The sequence below is a fragment of the Phacochoerus africanus genome, chromosome 8 (genome assembly GCF_016906955.1).
Source record: "Phacochoerus africanus isolate WHEZ1 chromosome 8, ROS_Pafr_v1, whole genome shotgun sequence".
NCBI classification, from domain to species: Eukaryota; Metazoa; Chordata; class Mammalia; order Artiodactyla; family Suidae; genus Phacochoerus; species Phacochoerus africanus.
In genome coordinates this window covers 169,126,990-169,152,111 of record NC_062551.1, presented here as the reverse complement: position 1 = coordinate 169,152,111, position 25,122 = coordinate 169,126,990, and the positions used below count along the sequence as shown (strand labels likewise).

The 25,122-nt window shown below is 63.7% G+C and overlaps 1 protein-coding gene and 1 long non-coding RNA gene across 2 annotated transcripts; one reads left to right on the top strand and one right to left on the bottom strand.

The window, feature by feature from the left end:
* The first annotated feature begins 1,223 nt into the window (after positions 1–1,223).
* Positions 1,224–22,427, top strand: FOXO6 (forkhead box O6). Its single transcript, XM_047789529.1, has 2 exons — positions 1,224–1,977; positions 20,255–22,427. The coding sequence occupies exons 1-2, from the start codon at positions 1,564–1,566 to the stop codon at positions 21,521–21,523; spliced, it is 1,683 nt and encodes a 560-aa protein (XP_047645485.1). The 5' UTR covers positions 1,224–1,563; the 3' UTR covers positions 21,524–22,427.
* Positions 17,626–19,166, bottom strand: LOC125132373 (uncharacterized). The gene is made up of 3 exons (XR_007136227.1): positions 19,062–19,166; positions 18,818–18,917; positions 17,626–17,825 (listed from the first exon to the last, which is right to left on the bottom strand). It is a non-coding gene; the product is annotated as an uncharacterized LOC125132373 (long non-coding RNA).
* Positions 22,428–25,122: the final 2,695 nt, after the last annotated feature.

Sequence of the window (25,122 nt, the reverse complement as noted above, 5' to 3'; positions counted from 1 at the left end):
TCGGAGGCCATATGATGATGTAATTTACATAGGACTCCTCCGCTAGCCACTGCGGTAGGGACCTCGTCTGCCTGTGTTGCTGTTTTTGCCATAGTGGCCTGAACAGTGCCGGGTGCATCAAAGATGCTCAATGAATCTGTTGAATGAACGAGAAACTTCCACCCAAACAGGATGAACTTTGGAGCAAGTGTTTGTCCCAGCAGCCCAGGCAAAAGCCTCCCAAAGACTCTAAAATAGTGGTTTGCAAAGTGTGGTCCCGGGGGTATCACCTGGGAACCCGTCCGAAATGCAAAACCGCTAGCCCCAGTCAAAACTTACCGGCCTGGGGCCCAGCAATATGTTTTAATAAGCCCCGCGCGTTGATTCTACTACACGGTAAACTTTGAGAACCGGGGCTCTAAAACTATGCCCACAGGCACTCTAAAAGCCCACAGAAAACAACTTGCAGATGGAAAAGCTAAAATTGTGGCCAAGCCTGGCCCAGAACCCAAGTATTCTTGACCCTCTCCTTCTCCCCAGCGCCGTCCGGGGCGCAGAGAAGAGGAGAGCTCCCCCAACCCCGCCACCGGGTTTCTGGAAGGAAAGCATGGAAATGCCCGGGGTCTAGAAATAGGGGGCGGGGCACTCCTTCCGCGCGTTGAAGGCGGGGCCAAGTGCTCTGAGCCCCGCCCCATCCCCGTTGCCCCGGGAAACCCCGGCTCGTAACAATAACCCGCTGACGCGCTACGGGGAGGGGTCCTGCCGAGTCCGTGGGCCGGACAGCCCTGCTACGGACCAATGAGAGCCCTCTGGCCCCGCCCCCGCGCCCCCCTCCCCCGGCGCGGAGCGGGGGCGGGGTCGCGCCTGCGGCTCCTCCCCTGCTCCGTAGGCGGCGCTGTGGCGTGCGGGGGCTGCGGCCGGGTTGCCCAGAGCCCGGAGCCCCGCGCCCCAGCCCCAGCCCGCGGGCGGGGCACGCGACCGGTCGAGGATTCCGCGGCCGCGGGCGGGCACGCCCCGCCCTCTCCCGCGTCGGACCCGCCCCCTCCCCGTCCCCCGCCCATCCGAGGTGCAGCCGGCGCTGAGCGCGGCAGGCGCGGGAGCTGGCGCTGGAGCCGGAGCGGCGGCGGCGGCGGCGGCGGCGGCGGCGGCGGCATTCACCGGGCGGCGGCGGCGGCGGCGCGGGCTCCGGCAAGGGCTCGGGCTCCGGCATGGTGCAATCCGGCCTCGTCCCGGGAGAGCGGGGCCCGCGTGCGGGGCCGGCGCCGGGGGAGCGGCGGCAGCGACGGTGGCGGTGGTGGCTGCAGGCGCAGGCAGGCGGCAGGTGCTAGAAGCAGAGCTGGGCGAGGTGTGTGCCCGCTGGGCTCGGGGGCCGCCGCTTCCTCGCCGCCCTCCTCTCCCCCTCCCTTCGGGCTTCCCAGCGCGTCCAGTCCTCTGCCTTCGCGCCCCGGCCCATGGCGCCCCGCGGCTGAGCCGGCGCCGCCAGGGACCCCTCCCGCGGGCCTCCCCGGGGCGCGCAGATCCCGGAGCCGCCCACCCACCCTCCGCGGAGCCTCCCTCCCCTGCTCGCCCGAGCCGGGCGGGACCATGGCTGCGAAGCTGCGAGCGCATCAGGTGGACGTGGACCCGGACTTCGCGCCGCAGAGCCGGCCGCGCTCCTGTACCTGGCCCCTGCCGCAGCCCGACTTGGTCGGCGACGAGGACGGAGCGCTGGGTTCAGGGGTGGCTGAGGGCGCCGAGGACTGCGGGCCGGAGCGCCGGGCCACGGCCCCGCCGATGGCCCCAGCGCCGCCGCTGGGAGCGGAGGTCGGACCGCTGCGGAAAGCGAAGAGCTCCCGGCGGAACGCGTGGGGGAACCTGTCCTACGCCGACCTCATCACCAAAGCCATCGAGAGCGCCCCGGACAAGCGACTCACGCTCTCGCAGATCTACGACTGGATGGTCCGCTACGTGCCCTACTTCAAGGATAAAGGCGACAGCAACAGCTCGGCTGGCTGGAAGGTGGGGGCGTCTCTCTGGGGAGGGGGGCTGAGGTCTTCCTTCGGCTGGGGCTTCCAGGGGCTGCTAGATGCGTCCAGACTCCCGGCGGGCGGCCTGGAGGGAGCCCCCCCGCCCCCCCGGGACACCTCCAGGGGTCCCAGAGTGTGTGTCCAGGGCGTGAGGCCAGCCGGCGGACAGGCGGGGGCGTGCTGGGAGCAGCCTCGTGCATGCTCTGGATGTGGGGTGGGAGGTCTCGCGGGGTGACAAGGGACGGCCACTTTGAGGCGTCCCTGAGGGACACCCTCACCCCAGTCCTTGGGCAGAAGGACCCCTTCTCAGGCCTCTGACACAGGGGAGCCCCTTCTTGCCCCGCGAGTTTGCTTTGTGTTACTCTTGTTTTACCCTCTCCAGCAGAGCGCCCTCCTTAAAGAGCCCAGATAAAGCCTTGGGGCCAGTGGCTGCTCTCCTCCCAAACCTGCCCTCCCTGGAGCTGGCCTCAGGGTGAGGAATGCGACCCTAGGCTCCCAGGTCTTTCTGTGGTGCCAGGAGTTCACCCTAGGGCACCAGTCAGCCTGGGGTGGGGAACGGGTCAGGTGACCTGAGATCTGAGTTCTCGGCGGGGCAGCTGCTGTCCCCCCCTTGCCTGGATCAGCATGGTGGGCTGGTGATGACCCCTGCTGGTACGAGGGCCAGGTAATGAGGCGGGGAGGCTGTCTCTGCCCACCCCAGGCTGCCTGTCTTCCACTTCCCTGGCTCTCTGAGCCCAGATGCATTTGGGGGCGGGGCAGGGGCAGGGGCACCCCAGGGAGGCCTCAGTATCAACCAGTGGAAAGGGGGGAGCCATCTTGGGAGAGGACAGGGGCTTGACTGGATTGTGGCCTCCAGACCCTCCTCTGGGCAACTTGTTGGGGAATGAATGGGGAGAGTGGATGCTTTTGGGGGAGAGGAGGTGGGTGGGGGGCACGCCAGGGAGCTGTCAGGCTCCCTGGTGCCTGAGGGGCGGGCGGGTGTCCCTGCCAGCCAGGCATGCCTAAATGGAGGGAAGGGGCTGTGGTTGCTGGTGGCTGGAGACAGGAGCAGGGAAGGAGGTGTGCCAGGGGAGGAGGAGAGGCTTGTGGACATGGGTAGCTGGAGATGCCCAGTGGGCTGCATGGTAGGACCCACAGAGCTCTGACCTGCGAGCTCATGGCTTTCAGACTTGGGGCAGACAGCTTGTCTGTCTCGCTCTGTCCGCTACTGGGTGTACTGGGTGGGGGCGCAGGCCAGAGGAGGAGACCTGAGCCCCCTCTCCACCCTCCCTCCAGTCCCCTTGGGCTCCGCCCCCAGCGGAATACTTACTCCTCCCCAGTGGGTCCTGCCCTTGTGCACTGCTCCCCCCTTTGGCTTCTTCCTGTAGATGCGGTCCCTGTCGTCAAGGGCACAGAGTTCAGCCGCCTCTTCCAGGGAGCCTTCCCGAACCCTGTTCAGCCAGCTCCGGACTCCCCCTTCTCTGGCCTCTCCCTGCCTGTCATGGATCTCGGTCTTTTGCATCCTGTCTCATCTCCCTTCCCCACCCTCTTTGGAGGACAGTGGCAGGCAGTGTCGGAGCAATCTCTCTGCCCACAGCATGGAGCGCAGAGCCTGGCTCCACGAGCTGCCAGTGCGTGTCTGGTGAAATGATAGTGAAGAAATGGGTGGATGGTGCAGAGGGTGCTGAGGCCAGGGAGGGCACTGTGGGCTAGAATAAGCCAGGAGGGCTTCCTGCAGGAGGCGGAGCACCAACTGGGCTTGATAGACTAGCGATGGAAGGGGGCGATGCTGAGAGGGACCCTGGGGCTGGAAGCTGGGAGAGGCCTGCAGGTCCCTGAGGGTCTCGGGGCCAGGCCTTCAGCCCTCTCCTCTGCGCTCCCTGAGGTAGAGTTTACGTCACCAGTCACAGAGCTGGGCGCTGAGGCAGCGAGTGGAGGTGTGCACTGCCCGAGGTCACACAGTCACTTGCCGGGGAAGCTGGATTCCAGTCCAGGTGTGTCCCCTCCAAGGCCCAGAGAATTGTGTCCTGCTGGCACTGGGTGTGGACACTGACAGCTTTCAAACAGGGGCAGGTCTGGATCCTAGAATGTGATGGAGAAGGAACATGGCGATAAATGAGTGCCGCGCGTTCATTTCTCAGACTGTGAGACTGAGGCCCCGGGAGGGAATGGGACTTTCTCAAGCCATCCCTGAGCGGCAGGCCCTGGCCGATGGCCGAGGTCTCCCGCGTGCCCATTGGACGCGGTTTCCACTGCACCACGCGGCTGAGGACACGCTGGTCCTCCCCGCGCCTGGGCTCAGGAAGGCTTGTCCTGGACTGGGGCATTGGCGAGGGAGCCTCAGGCTTGGGCTCCTGACCTGGGCCCTGGCAGAGACCCCCGAGGCAGCGGAGGTGGGGGGCTGTTCAGAGAGGCCCCTGGCCTTTCCCCTCATCGCATCCCCTCAGTGGCTGTCCTCCTACCCCACCCCCACCCAGCTCCGCAGGAAACCTCTCCCCTTTCGTTCTTGCCCCTCCTGCTGCCTGTTCCCCCACTCCCAGTCAGTCCCTCCAGGGACCTGGTGGCGCGGTCATCCCCAGCTCCCCAGCCACCCTCTGGGTAGCAGAGCTTGTGGTCCACCTCAGGTGCCAGGGCTGGGGCCAGGGACGCATTGTTCCTTCCTCCCTCCCCTCCGCCACGTAAGGATGGCACTTGAATCCCTGGGGTGTACCAAACCCTGTGTTAGATGGAGTGGGGGGACCAAAGGGGAAGGCGCTGGACCTGCCTTCAGGATGCATCAGGGCTCAGCCAGTTCCACACCCGAGCCCTATTTTTTTTCACAGGCAAGAAGGGCTGGGAGTGGGGGGCTGGGGAAAGGGGGGAGATCCCCTGGGGAGCCAGACAGACCCTCACAGAGAAGGTGGCACTTGATGTGGGCTGCCTTCACCAGGGGGTAGGTGGAATTGGGGAGGAAGTCCTCCGGGGGCTACTGACTGTGTAGGCAAAGGCAAGGAGGTGGAATTGCACACATTGGGCCTGGGAGCTGGTTGGGTGTGCCAGGCTGGAACCAAGGGCTTCCGGGGATGGCAGGCCCGTGGCATGGGAAAGGCTGAGTGCGCCAGATCGGGAAGGGCCCTGTGCTGGGCCTTCGCCCTGTGGGCCCACCCGTGATGTGGGAGGAGAGTCCGGAGATGCTGCAGAGGGACTGGAGGAAAAGCAAGACCACAGCAGGTGCAGGGCACCCAGCGGACCGGAGCCTGAAGGGAAGCCGCACTGGGTGCTGGGAACTCCATCAAAGAGGCAGGTGGTTGCCGTCAGGGCGGGGGTTCTCCAGGCCTGGGCCGAGGCCCCCTCCCTCTGCAGTCTCCCGGTAGTGCGGGCATCCCATATCCAGGGAGGGCCTCCCGCTTCCTCTCAGATGCTCCAGCCCCACCTTTCCTGGCACTGGACTCCTCCAGGAAGCCTTCCAGGCTGCTCTGAGTCTAGCTCCTCCTTCCACCTAGCGCCCCTGGAGTTGTTCTGCCTGCTTTTGTGCTTCCCCGCTGCCCCGCCCCCCAGCTCCCAGACCAGGACCAGGACCAGGGGCCTCCCATTCCCGGCCCCAGGCCTGGTGGGGGAGGAGCCCAGTGGATGGGGACTTCCCTTCTCCCTCAGGGTCTGGAGCAGCTTGACTGGTGCAGGGTGGGATTAGGAGAGGTGGGTCCCCAACCCCCCATCGGGCCCAGGCCAGCTCCTAAGTCCTGGGTGGGGAGGGGGCTGGAAGGAAGAGCCGATCTGAGAGGCCAGGAGGGGGTCCTGCCGCTGCCGCAGGGCTGAGCAGTGGGTGTGCGCGGCGCAGGGGCTCCCCCTTCTCCCCCCAAGCCTGCTTCAGCACGGCTCCCTCCTCCTCCTTTGTCCTCTGGGGATCCCCAGCCCTGAGGGCTTGTGGGGGTGCGAGAGGAGGCGGTGGGAGCCCGGGGTGGGGGGTGCCCTCACCCCCCGCACTGCACGAGCAGGGGGGCTGGCAGCTGCCCGCCTCCTGGGCACGAGCCCGTGCCAGCCGCTCCTGGCACAGTTGCTGGCACGCCCGGCAGACTCCCACGGCCACCTGCTCACACCCACCCACGAGCGCTGGCGCGCGGCGGCCCTTCCGGCTTCCCGGGCCTCCCAGTCCCCGCCGCCGCCGCCCCCCAGCCCGGCGGCCCGGGCCTGGGCTGGCCCCTCGCTCTGCCAGCCTGGTGGCCCCGCCGGGCGCGCTCCCCAGCGACCACTTCGGGAGCGCCGGAGGCAGGGCCGCCGGGAGGCCCCTGGGGTAGCTGGGCCTCTGCGGGGCGAAGGAGGGGACCGGGAGGCCGGCAGACAGACCGACAGACAGGGCGAGGGCCCCGCCTGCCACCTGGCGCCGCTCCAGCGGGACGATGGCGGGCAGCGCCGTGCCAGGCGGTAATTGCAGACAGACTAATTTAAAGAGATGAGACGGTTATTTTTAACTCCTGTTAAGGTAATGAACGGCGCGGGCGGGGTGGGGGGTGCCGGGTTCGAAAGTTCAGTACCCCAGCCCCCACTTTCTGCGGGCTGGGCCCGCTCTCCGAGCGCCCAGAGGACGCCCGCTGCCGGACCCAGAGGGGCTCTGCCAGAGCCGGGGAGGGGCCCGGAGCAGCCCAGGCGGCTTCCCCTCAGATCCTGGCCACCCTCCTTGCACGTGGGTTTGAGCATCCCTGTCTGCGCCTGGAGAAGGCGCTTGTCCTAGGGTCACCTCCCTGAGAAGCGGCAGACCTGGGACGGAACCCCCTGCTTTTCCCGGCAGCTTAAGCCTTTGCTGTGCCATTGAGGCTGAGGAGGAGGACTTGGGAGGGGTGCGGGCTTGTTTCTTGCTGTCGACCTTCTCCCGTGTTTTGAGTGGCGGCTGGTGGTGGCCCCTACGTGGGGTGCTGCGGGCTATGGAAGCCCCTGTGTCTGTGTCTTAGGACGGTTCCGGGCGTGGTCACTGGGAGCCTCTGGGACATGGGTGCAGCAGCCAGAGCAGGGGGAGCCCCCTCGTCACCTCCCTGTCTCCCTTACCTTGCGGCTGACTCCTCAGCACCCCCTTCTCTTTGCAGCCTGTGGCCTGCTGCCCAGGTCGGGGGTGGGTACCTGAGAAACAGGTAGACACTGGTGCCCACTCCTTCCAGCTCCAAGTCTGACTTCGGGTCTCCGGGAGAGGCGGGGAGTCAGGGCGTCCCCCGCTTGCTTCCAGGCCTCCTTCTCAGATGGAGCCCTCTCTCATTCGCTCCTGAGCTTGCAGCCCCTGGGTCTGCTCCTTCGAGTGCCAGACAGACCTCCAGGTTGTTGGGAGTGGCCCGTCTCTCTGGAGCATCACTCGGGGTGGCCTGGTTCAGCTCTTTGGGGCCACTTGGAGCTGTGGGGACGGGAGTGGGTGAGGGGTGGACACATCCCCTGTAGGGGAACCTGATCTGGCCCGTGTGAGCTGGCGCAAAACCTTCTCCCGTTCTGGTCGTCGCTCTCATCTGTGTCCAAAGGGCCTCAACCTCCCCCGTCTCTGGTCCTTTCTGGGACATGACTGGTAAACCCTCTGGTTCTGGGAGTCACGAGGGGTTCGTCCTGAGACCCTGGGACCCAGGGCACAGAGTACTGATGGGGCTTCACGTGACTGCTGGTGTGGGTGGACTTGAACTGAGGACTCCTTCTTGGGCTGCCTGTCCTGCCCTGGCGGTACCCAGGTGACAGACATACCCTGGGCACATGGCAGGGAGTGCTCGTGGCAGGCCCAGCTGGCCCCCAGAGCAGACAGAAGGGGGTGCAGGGTCTTGGGTGGGCCTTGGCTGAGGCTCTGGGGCCTGGGTAGGGCGCTCAGGGGGACAGCTGGATCTGGAGTACCCCCCTTCCTCCTGGCACCCTGGTTACCATGGAAACCAACTCCTGTTTGGGAGGGTTTGGCTGTTTGCTGCCTCTCCCCACCCCCCAACCCATATGTGGAGGTGGGAGGGGGCCAGGTGGTGTGTGGGGGAGGGGCCTCCCACACCCTCCCCCCAGGGCCTCCCTCTTTGCCGAGAAACCTTTCTGGTCTCTGAGGGGGGCAGGGTGCCTCTTGTGGGAAGGGGAACAAGAATTCAGAAAATTAACGCCTGAGTGCCAGGCAGTCAGTTGGGTAATTCACACAAATTCTCTCATTTTATCCACCCTGAGTCCTGCCAGGTGTGTGTTCATAGCCCCATTTTGCAGTTGAGGAAATGGAGGCCCAGAAAGATGAGGTCACTTGGCCAAGGCCGCGCAGCGGAACCAAGGCTGAGCCTGGATTGAGATGCAGACCTGTCTGTTCCTACCGTGTTTCACGCATCCCAGTGCCAGTGCGGTGTCAGCCCGCATCCCGGCCAGCCCTCCAGCCCCAGGGCTCACTCGCGCTCGCTCCAGAACCCTCCCAAGCTCTCAGTTCCCCCTGGGAGCCAACCGAGCCTAAACTGTGCTGCCTGGACCCCTGGGCCCTCTGCTGGCCTTGTCCAGGCCCGGCCCCCTCTCCCACTGCCCCTGCTGCCTCTGATCCCAGGCAGCCTCGCAATGCCACCTTTACACCCGACCCTGGAGTTCTCACCCCAAACCACTGCCATTGTCACATGCTCACTGAGGCTGCCGTGCATTCTCACGGCCTGATCCCTGGGGACACCTCTCAGAAACTAGGCGGGGAGTTGGGTAGCTTGAACAAAACCCTACCTCCTAGGTGATTCTGGAATCCAGTGTGTCTTTCTGAGCATCCAGCCTTAAAACCCTTGGTTGTTGGTAGCCCTGGCCCATGATCAGTATCCCCTGGACAGAGCTTTTAGGCGTTAAGGTCACCCGTCCCCGTCTCAGACCCTCTGTAGCAGACTGTCAGCGGGTGGGCTTGGGAATCTGTATTTTAACAAGTGTCTCTGATGGTGGATCGGATCCTGCTCTGATGCCTTAGATGGTAGCTCGTCTGCTCCCACTTCCCAGTCCCATCTCCTGCTCCCGGGGGTGGGCCAGCTTCTCCTCCAAGCAGGGGGTGCAGGTTAAGCCCATCCGCTTCCCTCGTGCTCCTTGAGTCCTCCAGGGCCCTGGGTCCCGTGCAGTCAGCTCCAAGGGACCGCACCCATCCCCCACCCAGCACACACGCCCACCCCTCCTTGTCTGATGTGTGTGCCACCGAGCGCCTTTGGCTGCAGGAGGGAGGAGACACCTCGCTGTGTGTCCTCGGCAGGGGCCCCTCTGGAGCTGGACCATCAGGAAGCAGAAAGTCGCAGCCCCTGCTGTCTGCTAGCTCCCCGTCTGGCGGGGGAGGCAGGAACTCGTGTGCAGCGCGGTGCTGTTTTTAACAGCACACAGTGCTGGGGCCTTGGCGTGACATTCAAGGGGCCACGTGGCCCCTGTCAACCTCTTCGGCCACGTCACTCAGCCCGCCTGTCTCCTGACCCTTTGCTTTAGGCACGTGGAACTCTCCCGTCTGGGATTCAGTCAACACTCGCCAGGGCAGGCGTGCTTTCACGCACATAGCAAACCCTGAAGCCCCCTGTCGCTCCTGTCCCCAGTTCGCAGATGAGCAAAGCGAGGCTGAGAGAAGCACAGTGGCCCGCATAGGCTCCCCTGGAGGTGACAGAAATGAAACTCCCCTGAGTGACGTCCTCCCCAGCCCAGGGATCGAGGCTGGGCTGGGCCGGCCCCCGTCCCCCCCGCCCCCATCCCTGCCTCTTGGATTGCCCTTGGAGTTTGCCCCTGTGGCTTCCAGCCTGGGGGGCGGCTCCGGGAGCCCTGGCTCTCTTTCTCATGTCAGACGGGAGGGAGCTGACATCCCCCCTCCATCTACAGGCCCGAGGGCCAGTGGCGTCTTCCTCCAGGGGCTTTAATCCAGGCCTGCACCCACGGACACTGACGTGCAGCGCTCCTCAGAGGAGTAGAACTGGCTCCCCGCCCTTGAAATGCCTGCAGGTCCAGCTGGGGAGATGAGATGGGGCTCCCAAGTGTGATTCAGGGCAGAAACTGTGCAGGGTCTGTCGAGACGGACGGCCAGGCAATGAGCTGGGGGTCTTCGGAGGTGAGCGAGGAGGACCAGGCCGTGGAGTCAAACCCTCAGGATGCTTTAGGAGCCCCACGGGGTCCTGCTATGTTGGTCAGAGCCCAGCAGGACTTGGGGCTGGATGGCGAGTGGCCTTGAATGCCATGCCAAGGAGCTGGCACTCCAAGTATGGGGGTGAGGAATGATATGGGCAGAAAGAATGGCCTGGAGGGATTGCAGGGGGATGGAGACACTGGCCCAGGTGCCCAGGGCGGGCCTGATGCTGGGATCCAGGGGAGACGATGAGCCTGAGAGAGGGTGGAGGCCCCAGGTTTCCAAGATGCCAGGCAGTACCCTTCGGTGCCCTGAAGATCTCAGAGGTGAGACAGTGTGGCCGTTGCTAGGGGTCTGGAGGCAGGCGGGAAGGAGCAGCCCTAGCTCTGCCACTCACCGTCTGCGTGGCCTTTTGGGCAACTGAGCCTCTGTTTCCTCTTCTGCAAAATGGACTAATAACACGGGACTTGTGTCCAAGCTTCGTCGTGAGAATTACATGTGAGAAGAGTCGCGTGTAAAGGCCCCGGTGAAACCTTAGCAAATATCATTCCTGCCCTTCATTGCTCTGGGAAAGGACAACGATACCTCCCTGGGTGCTGTGCAGGGTGGGGGCCCCTGGGTCCGGATCCCTGAGAGACGGCGACTTGTGCGTGTGTGCGCGGGGGTGGGGGGGTGGCTTCTTCTCGTGGCTCCCTTTCTGTCCCCGAGGTGTCAGATCATCATGATATAAAGCTTTGACCTGCACTTCGGCTGACCCACCACTCTCTGGTCCGCAGAGCCTCCCCCATGGCCTTGCAAGCAGGCAGGTTTTAGGCACCGGATTGTCACAGGAGAGGGCAGTGATTTACTCAAGGTCACCCTTGAGCCCAGGGCCACCTGCCCTTGGACGCCGGCTCCCCTTTGCCCACCGGCAGGCTGTGGGACCTTGGGCATGGCCCTTCCCTCTCTGGCTCTCAGTCCCGTCCAGTCCATAGGCTCTGCGTGCCCCTCCCCCAGCCCTCGGAGGAGCTGGGAAGCCTCCTCCACCCTCCCGTCCCCTCCCCCTGTCCTCAGCTGGCCTTGCCTCCTTTTGTAACCTGAGCTGGGGCCGTGGGGGGAAGGGGCTTGCCCTCTGCCAGAGGCACCTGCCAGCGGAGCAGATGTGAGGGGATGGAGGTCCCCCCCCCCCCCCCCCCCCCGGGGATGGCCTGCTTCAGCCCGGCCCGGCCGGGGCTGGGGCAGCCAGTGCTCGGCACACCCAGCCCTGGCCTCTGGCCTCTGCCCCGCCAGAGCTTTACCCTGAGCGCTTGTTCATTTTTCAGCCAACATTCGTGCTCCAACATGCCCTGCCAGGACCTCTCCGGCTCCAGGAGAAGACAGATGGCAGAGCAGGGCTGGTGCTCCGGTCTGGGTGGGCTGCCCTGGGCTCTTGGAGCCCCCTCAGCATGGGGACAGAGGGCCAAGGGCAGCCCCGGGGGGCGAGGCCAGTGTCTGTGCGGGTGGCCATGCCCCTGGGAGAGCAGATGGTTCTCTTGGCACCGTGCCCACTCGTCCCCTCCCCTCCCCCCCAGGAGCCAGCCTGCAGGGCTGGGGCACAGCTGCTGAGGCCTCCCCAGAGCCGGGCCCAGGGCAGGGCTGGGTGAGGTCACCGCAGCTGCTCCCAGGGCCTGGGGCAGGGGCGTGGGGAGGTGCTGCCTGCAGAGGGAGGGAGGGGGCTCCGACGGAGGAGACGCTGGGAGAGGCCTGAACGGCTTGGCGTTCAGGGGTCCACTTTCATCTGGGGAGAGGGAGGGCCGAGTCTGTGGAAAGAGCTGCTGAGCCAGTGTGGACAGCTCCTGGCACCCCCTCCCCAGGCCTGGCCTAGGCTCCTCTCCAGCGACACCTCGGGGTGGGAGGAAGCTCCAGGGCCCTGGGTGTGAATTCCTGCCCCGCTGTTTCCCCCCCTTGGACGGGTCAGTTTGTCTCTTGAAGACTCAGTTTCCCCTCGGCCAAATCAGGATAATAAACCAACTCAGAGGGTTGTATGAGATGCTCGGTACCATTCAGCTGTTGAGCGCCATGCGTGGCACATGGTGAGTGCTCTGTGAACGGCCTTTCCCGCCTTGCTTTGCTGAAGTCTCCAGGGGAAAGCCAGGGAAAAGTAAGGGTAGCAGAGGCAGCAGGAACTGGGGGGAAACTCAGAGGGAGGAGGCCAGGCCTGGAGCTCCGGCCTGAGGTTTTCCTGAACCAAAGCCACACAGAGTTGCTAGGACGGAGGGGGTTCGTGGCTACCGAGCGTTCCAGCCCATGTACTGACTTAACGTGAGCCAAAGAGTGGCCCTGCCGAATTCAGACCGGGGAGGCCGACCCCCCCGCCCCAGTGATATTCCAGGTTGCAGGTAGGTTTTTGCGGTAACACTGAGATGGGTGCATCCATCTGTGAGGCTTGCAGAGGGGCCAGGAGGATGCTGCAGAGGTAGCCTGGATGGAGCCGCAGGAACCAGGAGGGCAGAGAAAGGGGGAAGGGCGCAAGGAACAGCATGTGCGAAGGCATGGAGGTATGAGACAGCCAGGGTGTCTGGAATCCTAGGCGGGCGTCAGGGAATGGGGGTCATGAGGCCTGAGAGCATCAGAGGAGCCTTGACTGTGGGTCTGGAGTTGGACCCAAGCCCTGGGGAGATGAGGAGCTGTGGGCTTTTGAGTAGGTGTGAGCTGGGACTTCTGCTGCTGGTTGGTCTGCTGAGCCGGTTGGATGTTTGGACTCAGTTGTCTCTGGGGTGGAGCGTGGGGGATGCCAGGGCCTGTCCTTTGACCTCATATCTTGCTTTGGACATTTGGTTCCTCCTGGCTCTGACTGCCCACTTCTGGTCCCGAGCCCACTCACCCATCAACGTCTGGGGTCCCGAAGCCCCCACCTGCCCTTCCTTTTTTTTTTTTTTTTTTTTGCCTTTCTCTTTTAGGGCCGCACCCATGGCATAGGGAATTTCCCAGGCTAGGGGTCGAATCAGAGCTGCAGCCGCGGCCCACACCACAGCCACAGCAACGTGGGATCCGAGCCGCGTCTTTGACCCATACCTCAGCTCACAGTAGCGCCGGATCCTGAACCCACTGAGCTAAGCCAGGGACGGAACCTGCGTCCTCACGGATGCCAGTCAGGTCTGTTAACTGCTGAGCTGCGAAGGCCGCTCCCCTCACCTGCCCTCTGCCCTCCTTCCCTGCACACCCCAGTGCCAAGGATTTGCACGTGGCCTCAGGGCCCCGAGGTTATGCAGATCACCCCTTCTGCCAGGAAGCCTGTCTGGACCGAGCATCCCAGGCAGCAGAGCAAGTGACCCCTCATCTCCTGAGTCTGTGGCTCTGTCTGAGCCAGGTCTGCTCCTGGGCCAGAGTGAGGTGGGGAGCAAGGGGGGGTGACAAGGGCTGCTCCTGGGACTCAGGAAGATTCTTCACATGGGGGTTCTCATCCTGTTCCCAGCCCCGCCCCCTGCCCCGTGGAGGCCCAAGGTCGCATGGCTGAAGTTGGGATTCCATCGCTAGCCCTCGACCCTTCTTCATGCAGGAAGGGAGGAAAAGGAGGAGGGAGAGAGGAAATGGGAGCCTCGGCGGGGGTGGGGGGGGAGTCCGAGCGCACACACAGCCCCACAGGTGAGCTCTGCTCAGGGAGGCACTGAAGGGGGAGCTGACCCCCATCCCCGTTGTGTAGGTGGGGTGAGCTTCCTGAGGGAGAGGCTGGGCTGATCCTGGGACAGGGATGGAACCTGGGGAGGCATTCACACCTGGCTTAGGGCTGGTTGGCTGGACCCAAGACCCAGGGCTGAACTGGGGGGGGGGGCCCTGGGACCCCCGAGGTGCTGGGGAGGCCCGGAGGTAGCCCCGGGCTTGTAGAGGGGGCTCCTGTCTCCAGTGAAAGCCAGGAAGCCTGTGCTTAGAACCACGTGCAAGTGCAGGGCGGGCCACTGAGGTGTGCGGCCGGGCGGTGGTCCCCGCCACGCTGGGAGCAGCCCTGGGACCCAGCCCTGGCTCCATCACGTCTAGCTTGGCAGCCTCAGGAGTCATTCAAGCCACCTGAGCCTCAGTTCCTGCCGCTTTGGGAAACAGCATTACCTACACAAAGCATGGTTTTTAGGGTTCAAAGAAGAAACGTATCTAAAGAACCTAGCTGAGGTCTGGCACGTGGTAGGCGGTGCCCTTCGCCTGACTGAGTCTTTGAGCACGTGCCAGTGGTGTGCGAGAGATGCCTTGCACTGGCTCGTGAGAGCTGAACGTGTGCACGCCTCTCCCAGTTCTGCACTCAGTGACATCTCGCTGCCAGCTCAAAATTGGCTACGATGGGGAGTACCCATGCCACAGAAATCAGCAAATGCTACGAATCGAATCAAGTGGGGTTTCTTCCCCCGCTGGAGAGCTGGAGGAAATCCATCCCGTGGGCCCTCTGACCCTCAAGGGGACCAAACGGGAGGCGGGACAGTCGTGGAGCGCCCGCTGTGCCAAGCGACCCCGCACTCCCAGTCCACGGGTCCTGGGAGGCCTGGGAAGACTGTATGTGGTCATAGCGCCAGGGAGCCCTCCGTAGGCAGAGGACGGCACATGGTGGGACCCCTCTCTCCCCACACCTCCCTCTCCCCTCCCCCAGCCCCAGCCCTGCGAGCTGGCGGGCTCCGGCTGGAGACGTAAGATTGGATGAGGTTGAGCTATCAGAGGACGACGCTGTGCTGGGAGGCGAAATGAGGTTGTGCCGGAAGATAAACGAGGCTGTACTGTCAGGGAATGAGGTGGTACTTGGAGGCAAGGTGAGGCTGCATTATTAGATAAATGAGGTTGTACCATCAGGGGATGAAGTGCACTTGTAGCCGAGATGCCGCCCTGCTGCCTCAGTCGGGTGGTACCGTCAAGAGAACACAGCCCCGTCACAGGAAGGAGAGCGCCGCCGCCTCGGAGGATAAATGAGGGGCCCGTCAGGTGAAAGGCGTGCAGTCAGCAAATGAGGTTGTACTTGCTGGATAAATGGGGCTGGGGTGCTGGATAAATGGGGTCGTGCTGTCAGATGAATGCATTACTGCTCGCGGGCGAAGGGTGTCCTGGGAATAGATGAGGGTGCCCGTTGGATAGATGAGCTGCCACCACCACAGGGCTCGGACCCCGTCCACGAGCGAGGCACCGTCGGCGGGGACGAGGGGGTTCTGTTCCCGCGGGGGCTGCCGGAGTGTCTTCCGGCCCAGGCGGTACGGGCTGTGTGAGGCCTTGGCCGCAGCAAGCCCTGGGTTTCCCGAGTCTGTGTGGGCGACAGGAGCAAGCAGGGTAGGGGTCCTGGGGGGCAGCTGTCTTGCTGGCCCTGGGAGCCCTTCCTGCTCTCTCAGACGCCTTCCTCCCCTCTCTGCCTCCTTCTGTGGCTCTGACTGCTCCAGGCTTTCTCCACCCGAGGCCCATCAGCGCAGTTTGGAGAAGCCCCTGTTGTGAGCCAGCCATTCTGCCAGGCTCATGAATTTTCCCTGCAACACAATGCCACTCCCCTTTGCTCTCATTCATTCACTCAACAAACATCAAACATTTGTGAGATGTCTAACATATACCAAAGCCACGGGGTACAGTTTAAAAAAATAAGGATAAACATCCCTCATGAAACTTACATTCTAATATAAGGGGAACCAGACAGTAAATAAAAACAGAATGTAAAGTTGAGAGTGGTTTAGAAAAAGCACGAATTGCTGTAGACAAATTCCAAGCAGGGGAAGGGGGCCAAGAAGTGGCGAGGCAGAGGAGGACTTGTGACAAGGGTGGGCAGGATGGGTCTCGTCGCACAGGTGGCATCTGAACAGCAACTTGAAAGAGAAGAGAGGCGGACGTGGGTATCTGGGTGAACCGTGTTGCCCCGAGACAGGCCCCAAGGGAGGATGAGATGGTGCCTCACAGGTTCCTGGCAGGCGTGGGCAACGGGAGGGAGGGATCAGGCCGGACAGCGCGCGGCAGAGTCCGGGAGGTCGCGAGGGGCCCGTGGGCTACGGCCCGGCCTTTGTTCTTTGAGTCAGATGGGGCATCGCGGGCTTCTGGGCAGGACTGGGCGTGATCCAGGCTACTCACAGGCTCACTCTGCCTGGCAGAGGGTGGAAGGAGGTAGCTGTCTGGAGAAACGGAGGTTCAAAGCGACCGGCCCCAGGGTTGCACTGTCTGTGGGTGTCAGAGCCAAGACTGGGAGCCGGATCCAACACCAGAGCCCACGCCCTTTGTCCTGCACCCAGCTCCTCTCCCTGGCGGCTGGCCTGCCTGGCCCAGGATCCGAGGGGGAGCAGGATGGGCGTGGTCCTCTGAGGTCCCCGAATCAGGGAGGTCCCCCCTCCCCTGGGAACCGGCCCCAGGCCTCATGGAAGTGTGGGAGGTGTGAGGCCCCAGAAACTGGGCCCAGCTGGGGCACCAGGGGCGCCTGGGCATGCCGAGGCCGTGGCTGTGGTGGCGGGTTGCTAGGCGACTCTCAGAGGGAGCCCTGGTTACTGCTGCCTGGCAGAGGCGTCTCCCTCCACTCCCTCACCTCCTCCGTGGCCTCTGGCCTCCCGGGAGTCCTCGTGGGCGAGTTGCGATCCGTGCTTTTGCCACCGGATCTGGGCCGGGAGCTCTGATGGATGCCAGGTGGCGGGGCCCTGAGGAGCCAGAGCGGGCTTCTCCCCTGGGGCACAGCCCTGTGCACACCTAGTGAAGCGCCCAGCTCAGCAGCCCAAGGCCTAGGTCCTTGCCCAGCTCGGGGCCACCTCCCTGGGTGACCCTGGGCTCGGCACCCTTCCAGGCCTCAACCGCCGCATCCATCTGGCCTGCACATCCCTCCCCGAGGGCCTCGTTTTCTGAGACAGTACAGGGGAGGGTGCTGAGCAGCCAGGGCTCCAGGCACCCCTGCCCCATCCCCCATGGCTTGAGTGTGGAACTCCCAAATTTTGGGTTAGATTCCATTTACTAAAAGTTCCACTACTTAAAAAAAAAAAAACATTTGAAAATCTCTGGACTGAATGAGTCCAAGAGCTTTTCACTGTCAAACTGAAAAGCTCCCTATAGAGCGGGGGCGGGGGCCATCTCAGCGGGTCTATGGGGAGGGAGGCTGAGGCCCAGAGAGGAGGGGGACCGGCCCCAGGACAGGTTTGCGGGAGGAGGAGGACCACCAAGCGAGGGCTCAGGAGGCCTGGGCTCGAATCCTAGCTCGGCCTCCAGGTCCTGGGTGACCTGGGGCAAGGCCTTACTTCTCTCTGGGGTCCACCCAGCCTTGACTTCAGCCTGGAGCACTGGGGTACCTGGCTGGGCAGGGAACAGAGCGAGGAAGGGTACAGACTCGCTTAGGCCTGGAACGTGTGTTCTGGCGGATAATCTAAAACATTTTTATTGATATTCAGAAAGTTTGGAAGTATTATGAAGTACAGTGCAAAGATGCCCTTGAATTCTAAAGAGGGGGCGTTCCCGTCGTGGCGCAGTGGAAACAATCCGACTAGGAACCATGAGGTCGCGGGTTTGATCCCTGGCCTCGATTGGTGGGTTAAGGATCCGGCGTTGCCATGAGCTTCGGTGTAGGTTGCAGACAAGGCTCGGATCCTGCATTGCTGTGGCTGTGGTGTAGGCCGGCGGCTACAGTTCCGATTCGACCCCTAGCCTGGGAACCTCCATGTGCCATGGGTGTGGCCCTAAAAAAAAAAAAAAAAGAATTCTAAAAAGGAAGCACAAGACTTATAGGGAATTTGGGCTTTTAATGGGCCCCCAGCTTCCCATGCTGCAGGCTTCTAGGGTTGGTTGCATCATGGAAAGTTTGAAAAACAGTGGAAGACTGGTTTCCGACGGTTCTGTGGACTTTCCCGGACTCGTTCTCTCTCCCGTGGTGGAATGGGAGGGTCCTTTAGCCGCTGAGCGAGACGAACCTGAAATCAATGCCTGGCTCTGTCAAGGGATCCCGGCAACTTACTTTACCTCTCTGAGCCTCACGCGCCCCATCCCGAGATGGGGCTCCCAGTCCCTGAGCTGCGTGGAGACAGGGAGAAGGAGCACGTGAGGTCACGCAGTCCTCACACCCGGGGCTGAGCCGGCAGGTGCTCGGGAGGTGCATGTGTTTAGTGAGGTCCTTCCTCCTCCCCCGTCCCCCAAACACGCAGAACCAGCCTGGCACAGGGTGACACCCATAAAGAGGTGCTGCCTGACTGACCGCCAGCCGGAGGAGCTGGCAGGTGGAGCCTCTGGTGAGGCAGAGAGTCCCTGAGGAGAAAAGAACTGGGGCCCCTGAGGCCCCTGAACACAGGTGTGGGGGAGGGGCTGGGGAGCCAGGTGCGGGGGCGGGAAAGGGGGGCATCTGCTCCAGGGCCGCCCCTCCCTGGGGCCCAGCTCCCCTCCTCTCTGGGCCCCAGGAGAAGCCAGGCAGGGCCACGCTGGGAGGGGCCTTGGCGCCCCAACTGTTGTCTCCCAAGAGCAGAAAGTGCCAGAGATAGGGAGCCTGGGGCCCTGAAGAGTCAGGTGAGTACCTGGAGCTGGGAGCGAGGGGTGGGAAGGACCCCCCTCCTTCTGGCGCCTGGCGAGGAGGCGGCAGAAGGGAGAGCCCACAGGGATCAGAGGTTCTGGCGAGTTGAGAGCAGGTCCGTGAGCCAGGCAGACCTGGAGTGGTACCTGGCATTGCCGCCTGTGGGACCGTGGGCAAGTTACGTCATGCCTCTGGGCCTCCATTCCCCGGTACACGAGACGGGATAATGCCAGCTCCCCAGAGCTGTTCGTGCCCAGCACAGGTGGTTACACTCAGGGCCTGGCGTTAGGGAGGTAGGGCCGCAGCAGGTCTGTTGGGGGATCGAAGACGCGAGGACTCCTGGCCAGCGCGAGGGGCTGGAGCAACACTTGTGAGCACCTGGCATGTTCGCCAGACACTTACCCACACACGTTAGCTCCGGTAATGATCTCACGGCCTCCTGAGCTGGTTCCTGGATGTCACCCATTCTTTTTTTCAGAGTAGTTTACTGAGGCCCGGGCTCCTGGAGAGTGAGTCAACAGCCTCGGTCACGTAAGCTAGGTGGCTGCAAAGAGCCAGGCATCCTGCCCAAAGCACAGCAGTGCCTAAGCCAGGAGGTCAAGGCCACCAGGAGGGAGGCCCCAGAGGTGGGCGTGGCGGGCCCTACCGAAGTTCTGCTCCTGCGGTTCCCGTGGGGCGCTACGTCTGTGGAGCCATGGACTCCCTGCCTTCCTCTGTCCCCAGGACAAGCCTGGCAAAAGCAGGCAGTGATAGGAGGCACAGCAGAAATTCAGAGGAGGGTGTGTACGGGTGTGGAAGTACCAGGGACGCAGAAGGGCTGAGTGGCCTCGGGTGTAGGCCGCTTCGCTTCTCGGAGCCTTTGTCTTCTTATCTGTAAATGGGCGTGATGCCACCCGCTTTGTGGGGATTTTGTAAAGGTTCCACCAGGAAGGGGCTTTAGGGCAGAGCGACTCCGCTTTAGGTGGGTGGGGAGGAGAGGGAGGGCTGCCACCCAAAGGGGGGCTGGGCTGGGCTGACCTGAAGGTGCCAGCCCAGAGCAGAGGTGGGGTCGGAGGTCTCCATGGCTAATGGATGTGCTTTGAGGGGCTTGCTGGGTTCCAAGGCCTCTGTGGGGTTCACAGAGAAGTTGGAGGAAAGTCTGGACCTCTCCCCACCTTGGGGGCCCCCAGCCTATTTGGCTTTCCCGGGCCAGGCCCTCCCAGCAAAGGGTTAACAGCCTTCTCTACCTGCAGTTGCATTTTAAAGACACGAAATTAAAGCAGGTAATTTATTCTCCCCACACACGAAAGAGCAATTAGTTCTAAACAGGGCTTAATCAGTCACCGCGAGATTGATTTCTGGAGCCCTGGGTTTTCGGGCTCCTGGCGCCATGCCAGGCTGGGAGGGGGGGGATAAATGAGCCGCGGCGGCATGAGCCCTTACATAATCTGTTGGGGGGCCCTGGCAGCCTGGCTAGCTAGCCGCGGGCGGGGCTTGGCTGAGGCGGGGAGGGGGTCCTGCTCTCCCACTGCAGGCCCCCCCCCCCCCCCCCGAGCTCCGGCCCCACCCTCCAGACCCCGCGGCGGGGGGGTGGGGTGGGTAGGGGGAGGGCCGGAGAGCCGCTGGGGCAGAGCGGTTCCTGGGAGAGGACGGGGACTCCTAGACCGGCAGCCCTGGAACTTACACCTGCCCTCCCGCCCCCTCCGCCTTCCCCCTTCCGTCTTCCCTGCTTGCTCCCCTTCCTTCCGCCTTTTGGCTTGTCTCTCCTGGCCTTGTCCTCTCGCCTCTCTTTTCTCCCGCTCCTTTCCCACCACTCCCCCCCCCCCCACCCCCGACCCCTGTGCTTGTCTCTGGCCACAGAACTCCATCCGGCACAACCTGTCTCTGCACACCCGGTTCATCCGCGTGCAGAACGAGGGCACAGGCAAGAGCTCGTGGTGGATGCTGAACCCCGAGGGCGGCAAGACGGGCAAGACCCCGCGGCGCAGGGCGGTCTCCATGGACAACGGGGCCAAGTTCCTGCGCATCAAGGGCAAGGCGAGCAAGAAGAAGCAGCTGCAGGCACCCGAGCGGAGCCCCGACGCCAGCCCCCCGGGCGCGCCCGCCCCGGGGCCCATGCCCGCCGCGGCCAAGTGGGCCACCAGCCCGGCCTCGCACGCCAGCGACGACTACGAGGCGTGGGCCGACTTCCGCGGCGGCGGCGGCGGTGGGCGACCCCTGCTCGCCGAGGCGGCCGAACTGGAGGACGACGAGGCCCTGGAGGCCCTGGCGCCGTCCTCGCCGCTCATGTACCCGAGCCCGGCGAGCGCGCTGTCGCCCGCGCTGGGGGCCCGCTGCCCGGGGGAGCTGCCGCGCCTGGCCGAGCTGGGCGGCCCGCTGGGCCTGCCCGAGGCGCTGCTGGACGCCTCGCAGGACACGTACGGGCCGCGGGCCCGCGCCGCGACGCCGGCCTACTTTGGCGGCTGCAAGGGCGGCGCCTACGGCGGCGGCGCGGGCGGGGGCTTCGGGCCGCCGGCGCTGGGCGCCCTGCGCCGCCTGCCCATGCAGACCATCCAGGAGAACAAGCAGGCCAGCTTCGCGCCGGCCGCCGCGCCTTTCCGCCCGGGGGCGCTGCCCGCGCTGCTGCCGCCTCCGCCGCCACCGCCCGCGCCCAGGCCCGGACCCGGGCCCGCGCCGCTGCTGGGCGCCCCCGGGGAGCTGGCGCTGGCGGCCGCGGCCTACCCCGGCAAGGGGGCGGCCGCGTACGCGCCCGCGGCGCCCTCGCGCAGTGCCTTAGCCCACCCCATCAGCCTTCTGACGCTGCCCGGAGAGGCGGGCGCGCCGGGCCTGGCGCCGCCGGGCCACGCGGCGGTCTTCGGGGGCCCCCCCGGCGGCCTCCTGCTGGACGCGCTGCCCGGGCCGTACGCGGCCGCCGCCGCCGGGCCGCTGGGCGCCGCGCCCGACCGCTTCCCGGCCGACCTGGACCTCGACATGTTCAGCGGGAGCCTCGAGTGCGACGTCGAGTCCATCATCCTCAACGACTTTATGGACAGCGACGAAATGGACTTCAACTTCGACTCGGCCCTGCCGCCGCCGCCGCCCGGCCTGGCCGGGGCCCCGCCCCCCAACCAGAGCTGGGTGCCGGGCTGAGGGCGCGCCCCTGGTGCCCTGTCCCGTCCCCCAGGGGCTGCTGTCTTCCCATCCTGACCCCGGGCCCCCGCTCCCACTCCCGCGCCGTGGGGGCACCCAGGAGCAGCCCCAGCCCAGCTAAGACAGCCAGCCCTCCGAGGAAGCTGGGCGCTGGAGAAGTGGAGGAGAGGGGGCTGGGGCGCCCCACCGGTCCTGCCCAGACACCCCCCCCCCCCGCCCCGCCCCGCCCCGCGACCCGCTCCCCCTCCTCCCAAGGGCAGGAGGCTGGGAGTAGAGGCTGGATCCCGGGCGGGGAGGGGGGGGAGGAGTGAGGTGGGCCACGCTGGTCTGGTCGGGGAAGCCACCGGGGCAGGGGGCGGCTCAGAATCTTCAGTTTCGTTTGCCAGGCCCTCGTGTGGCGAAGCGCCCACCCCAGACTCGGATCTGAGTCCCAGCTGACACTTCACCCGCCCCAAGCCAGGAACCCTCTCCGGAAAACACCCACACCCACCCATAGGCCCTTCGCCCTGAACTGTCCCGCTTCAGCCCCGACCTCCGCCCCCACGGTTCAGGCCCTCCTACCCCCTCCTTGCTGGCCGGAGTTTCTCCCCTCCCGCGTGGAAGCCCATCTCCCTTCCCGCCCCTCCCCATGTCCCAGTACTGGTCGCAGCCTCTCCAGGGGGCCCCAGCTCTCTGGATCCACCCCTCAACCCGACACCCTTTCTCTGTGCCAGTCCTGGCTCCTCTCTCCCATATTTATAAGTGTCCGGTCGGGGCGGGCTGTGGGCGCGGCGCCCCGGCGCATTTCGTAGGCAGTGTACCGTGGCCGTGCCGTCAGCGTGTGCGTGTGCGTGTGTGCCGTGTCGAGGCCGTGTAGAGTGCATTGTACAGCATATTTTCATGAATAAAATTGTTTTAAATATTTCCCGCGCCTTGGGCTAGCAGGGGGAGCTGCGGCCGAAGAGGGTAATCGGCAGAGATCCTGGGGTGGGGGGGCCTGTGCCTGAGCCCACTGCGGGCATCCACTGGTGCCCTCCTGCTCCACACACATTGGTTAAGCGCCTGCTGCGTTCTGGACGCGGGAGATAGGCCCTCGTGGAGCTCTGCACCTGCTTCTGTGAACACGTGCGTGCAGGAGGTATCTGGCCCGGGGAGGAATTCTGTCCGGAATAAGCGCCAGAGTTGGGAGAGAAGGCCCAGCTGTGTACTGAGGACATGTTGTGCCAGGTCCTATATTAGGTATAACTTTTGTTACCACTGCACAGATGAGACAGCAGGGTCAGAGAGGGAGAGTGACTGGGGAAGGCGGGCTGGAGGGGTGGCAAGGAGGCTTTTGAAGGCGCACAGACCTCTTTCTGAATCTGTCCCCTGCCGTTTCCCAGCTGTGTGTCCTCCTGCGCAAGTGTTCAGCCTCCGTAACCTTGTTTTCCTGGTCTAGGCCACAGGATGGAAGCCGGATCACGTGGATTTCTTGTGAACATAGGTGAGAAAAGGTGTGTAAAGTGGCTGCACGGGTCCTGTGCCCACTAATCCATCTATTCATCGTGGGAAGAGTTAGCTCCTGCTGTGTATCCGTTCTCTGACCAAGCACTGGGCTGCCACAGAGAGCTTCACAGGCTCGGTCTGGGCGCCCAAGGAACTTAGAGGCGCGGAGGGACGTGGATGAGTAAATGGACGAGTTCAGATCGGAAGGGTGATGAGGGAGGAAGCAACGGGCTCTGGTGGGAAGGACACGGCCGCACCCATCCTGGTGCTGAGGGTCAGGGAAGATGCCTGAAGGGGGTGGCATCTCAGCTCGGCCTTCAAGGGTGACTTGGCATTGGGAAAGGAAGGGATTCAGAGGGAAAGGCACGATCAAAGATCCAGAGTCAAGAGATCATGGTTTCCAGAGTGTTCCCATCATGGCTCAGCAGTAAGGAACCCAGCTAGTATCCTCAAGGATTTGGGTTCGATCCCTGGCCTTGCCCAGTGGGTGAAAGGCTCTAGCTCACAGTGTTGCTGTGAGCTGTGGTGTAGGTTGACAGCTACAGCTCCAATTCGACTCCTGGCCCAGGAACTTCCACCTGGCACGGGTGTGGCCTTAAGAAGCAAAAAAAAAAGAAAAAAGATCATGGGTTCCAGAACAAAAAGTTTAACATGGCTAAAGGTCAGAGGTGGAACGATGGCCAGTGACGGGGAGGCAAGGGGCCAGAAGGAGCAACAGTGGGAGAGGGTCAGTGGGAGAGGACCAGAGATGCCACTGGTGACTCAGAGCTGGAAGGAAAGGATGAATTCACATCTATCTCGGCTGTAGCGTCATTGAGACTTGGTTGTGGGCTGAACGTGGGGAATGGGGAGGAGGAAGGAGCAAATGATGCCTGATTTGGGTGTGCGGGCAGACAGGGCCATTCCCTCGGATGGGGAACTTGGAGGCAGAAGGAGCCCTGGGGGAGACAGTGTGCTCAGCTTCAGACAGGCTCAATCTGAGGTATGTCCTATGTATGGGGCCCCTGGAGATTTGGGAGGGCTGTTCAGGGGCATATGGACCACGTGACTGGGCACTGGGCAGCATGGTAGCCCAGAGATGTCCAGCTGGACAGTGGGGTCCGTAGCCCTCAAAGGTGCCTGGGCTGCAGAGGGAGGGCAGAGCAGCAAGTGCACAGAAGTTGTCATGGGGGTGTTGGGAGTGGCGCAGAATGGGAAGAGCAGGTGACCCAGATCTGCTCAGAGCACCTTAGCCCACCTTGGCCCAGGAAGAGGAATGCACTGGCTGAGAGGGAACAGCTGCAGGGAGAGGGGGGGAGACCCGGACCCTGGGCTCCGGTCTGTGAAAAGGGTGTGGCCCTAGAAAGGAACGCCTGGTCCTCCCAGCTCTGAGAGCCTCGCTTTCTTGGTCTGGAAGGTGGAGCAGTAGCACCTGTCTCAGATTTGTTTTGAGGAGCAAATAAGATTGGAATTAATCTCTGAGGTCACGACCCTGGCAAGGGGCAAAGCCGGGGTTCCTGCCCGAAGGGGCAGCTCCAACACCCAGGCTGTCCTGCGGGCCCCACTGCGTCTGGGGACGTGGCCATGAGCAGAGGAGCAAAGGACATCAGAGCCAGCAGGACCTGGGCCTGTCCTGGGCTCAGCTGGGGAGCAAGACCTCACTGTGGGTATGGTAGGTGCCTGGCTGGGTCAGGACCACAGAGATGGACTCTCCCGCGGGCCTGATGCCCCAGCCCCACCCACAACCAGACTCTGGGACAGCCCAGCTGGGTCTGGGCTCCATATGGGCTGCAAAGCTGCCCCCACCCTAGGCTGGCAGAGGGTGGGCTTCTGGTGTGCGTGTGCTGGTCTGTGTGTGTCCATGTAGCCGCATATGCATCTGTCCGTGTGGGCCCGTGTGTGTGTGTGTGTGTGTGTGTGCATGCGTGTGCTGGGAGGGGGCAATCTGGATGATGTTTGGGGTCTCCCTGTCTGAGTGTACATATGCCTAAGCATATGTGTGTGTGTGTGTGCGCGTGCGTGCTGGGAGGGGGCAACCCGGGTGATGTTTGGGGTCTCCCTGTCTGAGTGTACATATGCCTGAGCATGTTTGTGCATGTTTGTGCATGCGTGTGCGTGCATATGTGTGGGGGGGGTGGGGTGTGTGTCATGAGAGT

Coding starts and splice junctions, on each gene's coding strand:
- FOXO6 (XM_047789529.1), top strand. CDS start 1,564: ATGGCTGCGAAGCTGCGAGCGCATCAGGTGGACGTGGACCCGGACTTC. Junction 1,978..20,254: donor ACAGCTCGGCTGGCTGGAAG/GTGGGGGCGTCT, acceptor CTCTGGCCACAG/AACTCCATCCGGCACAACCT.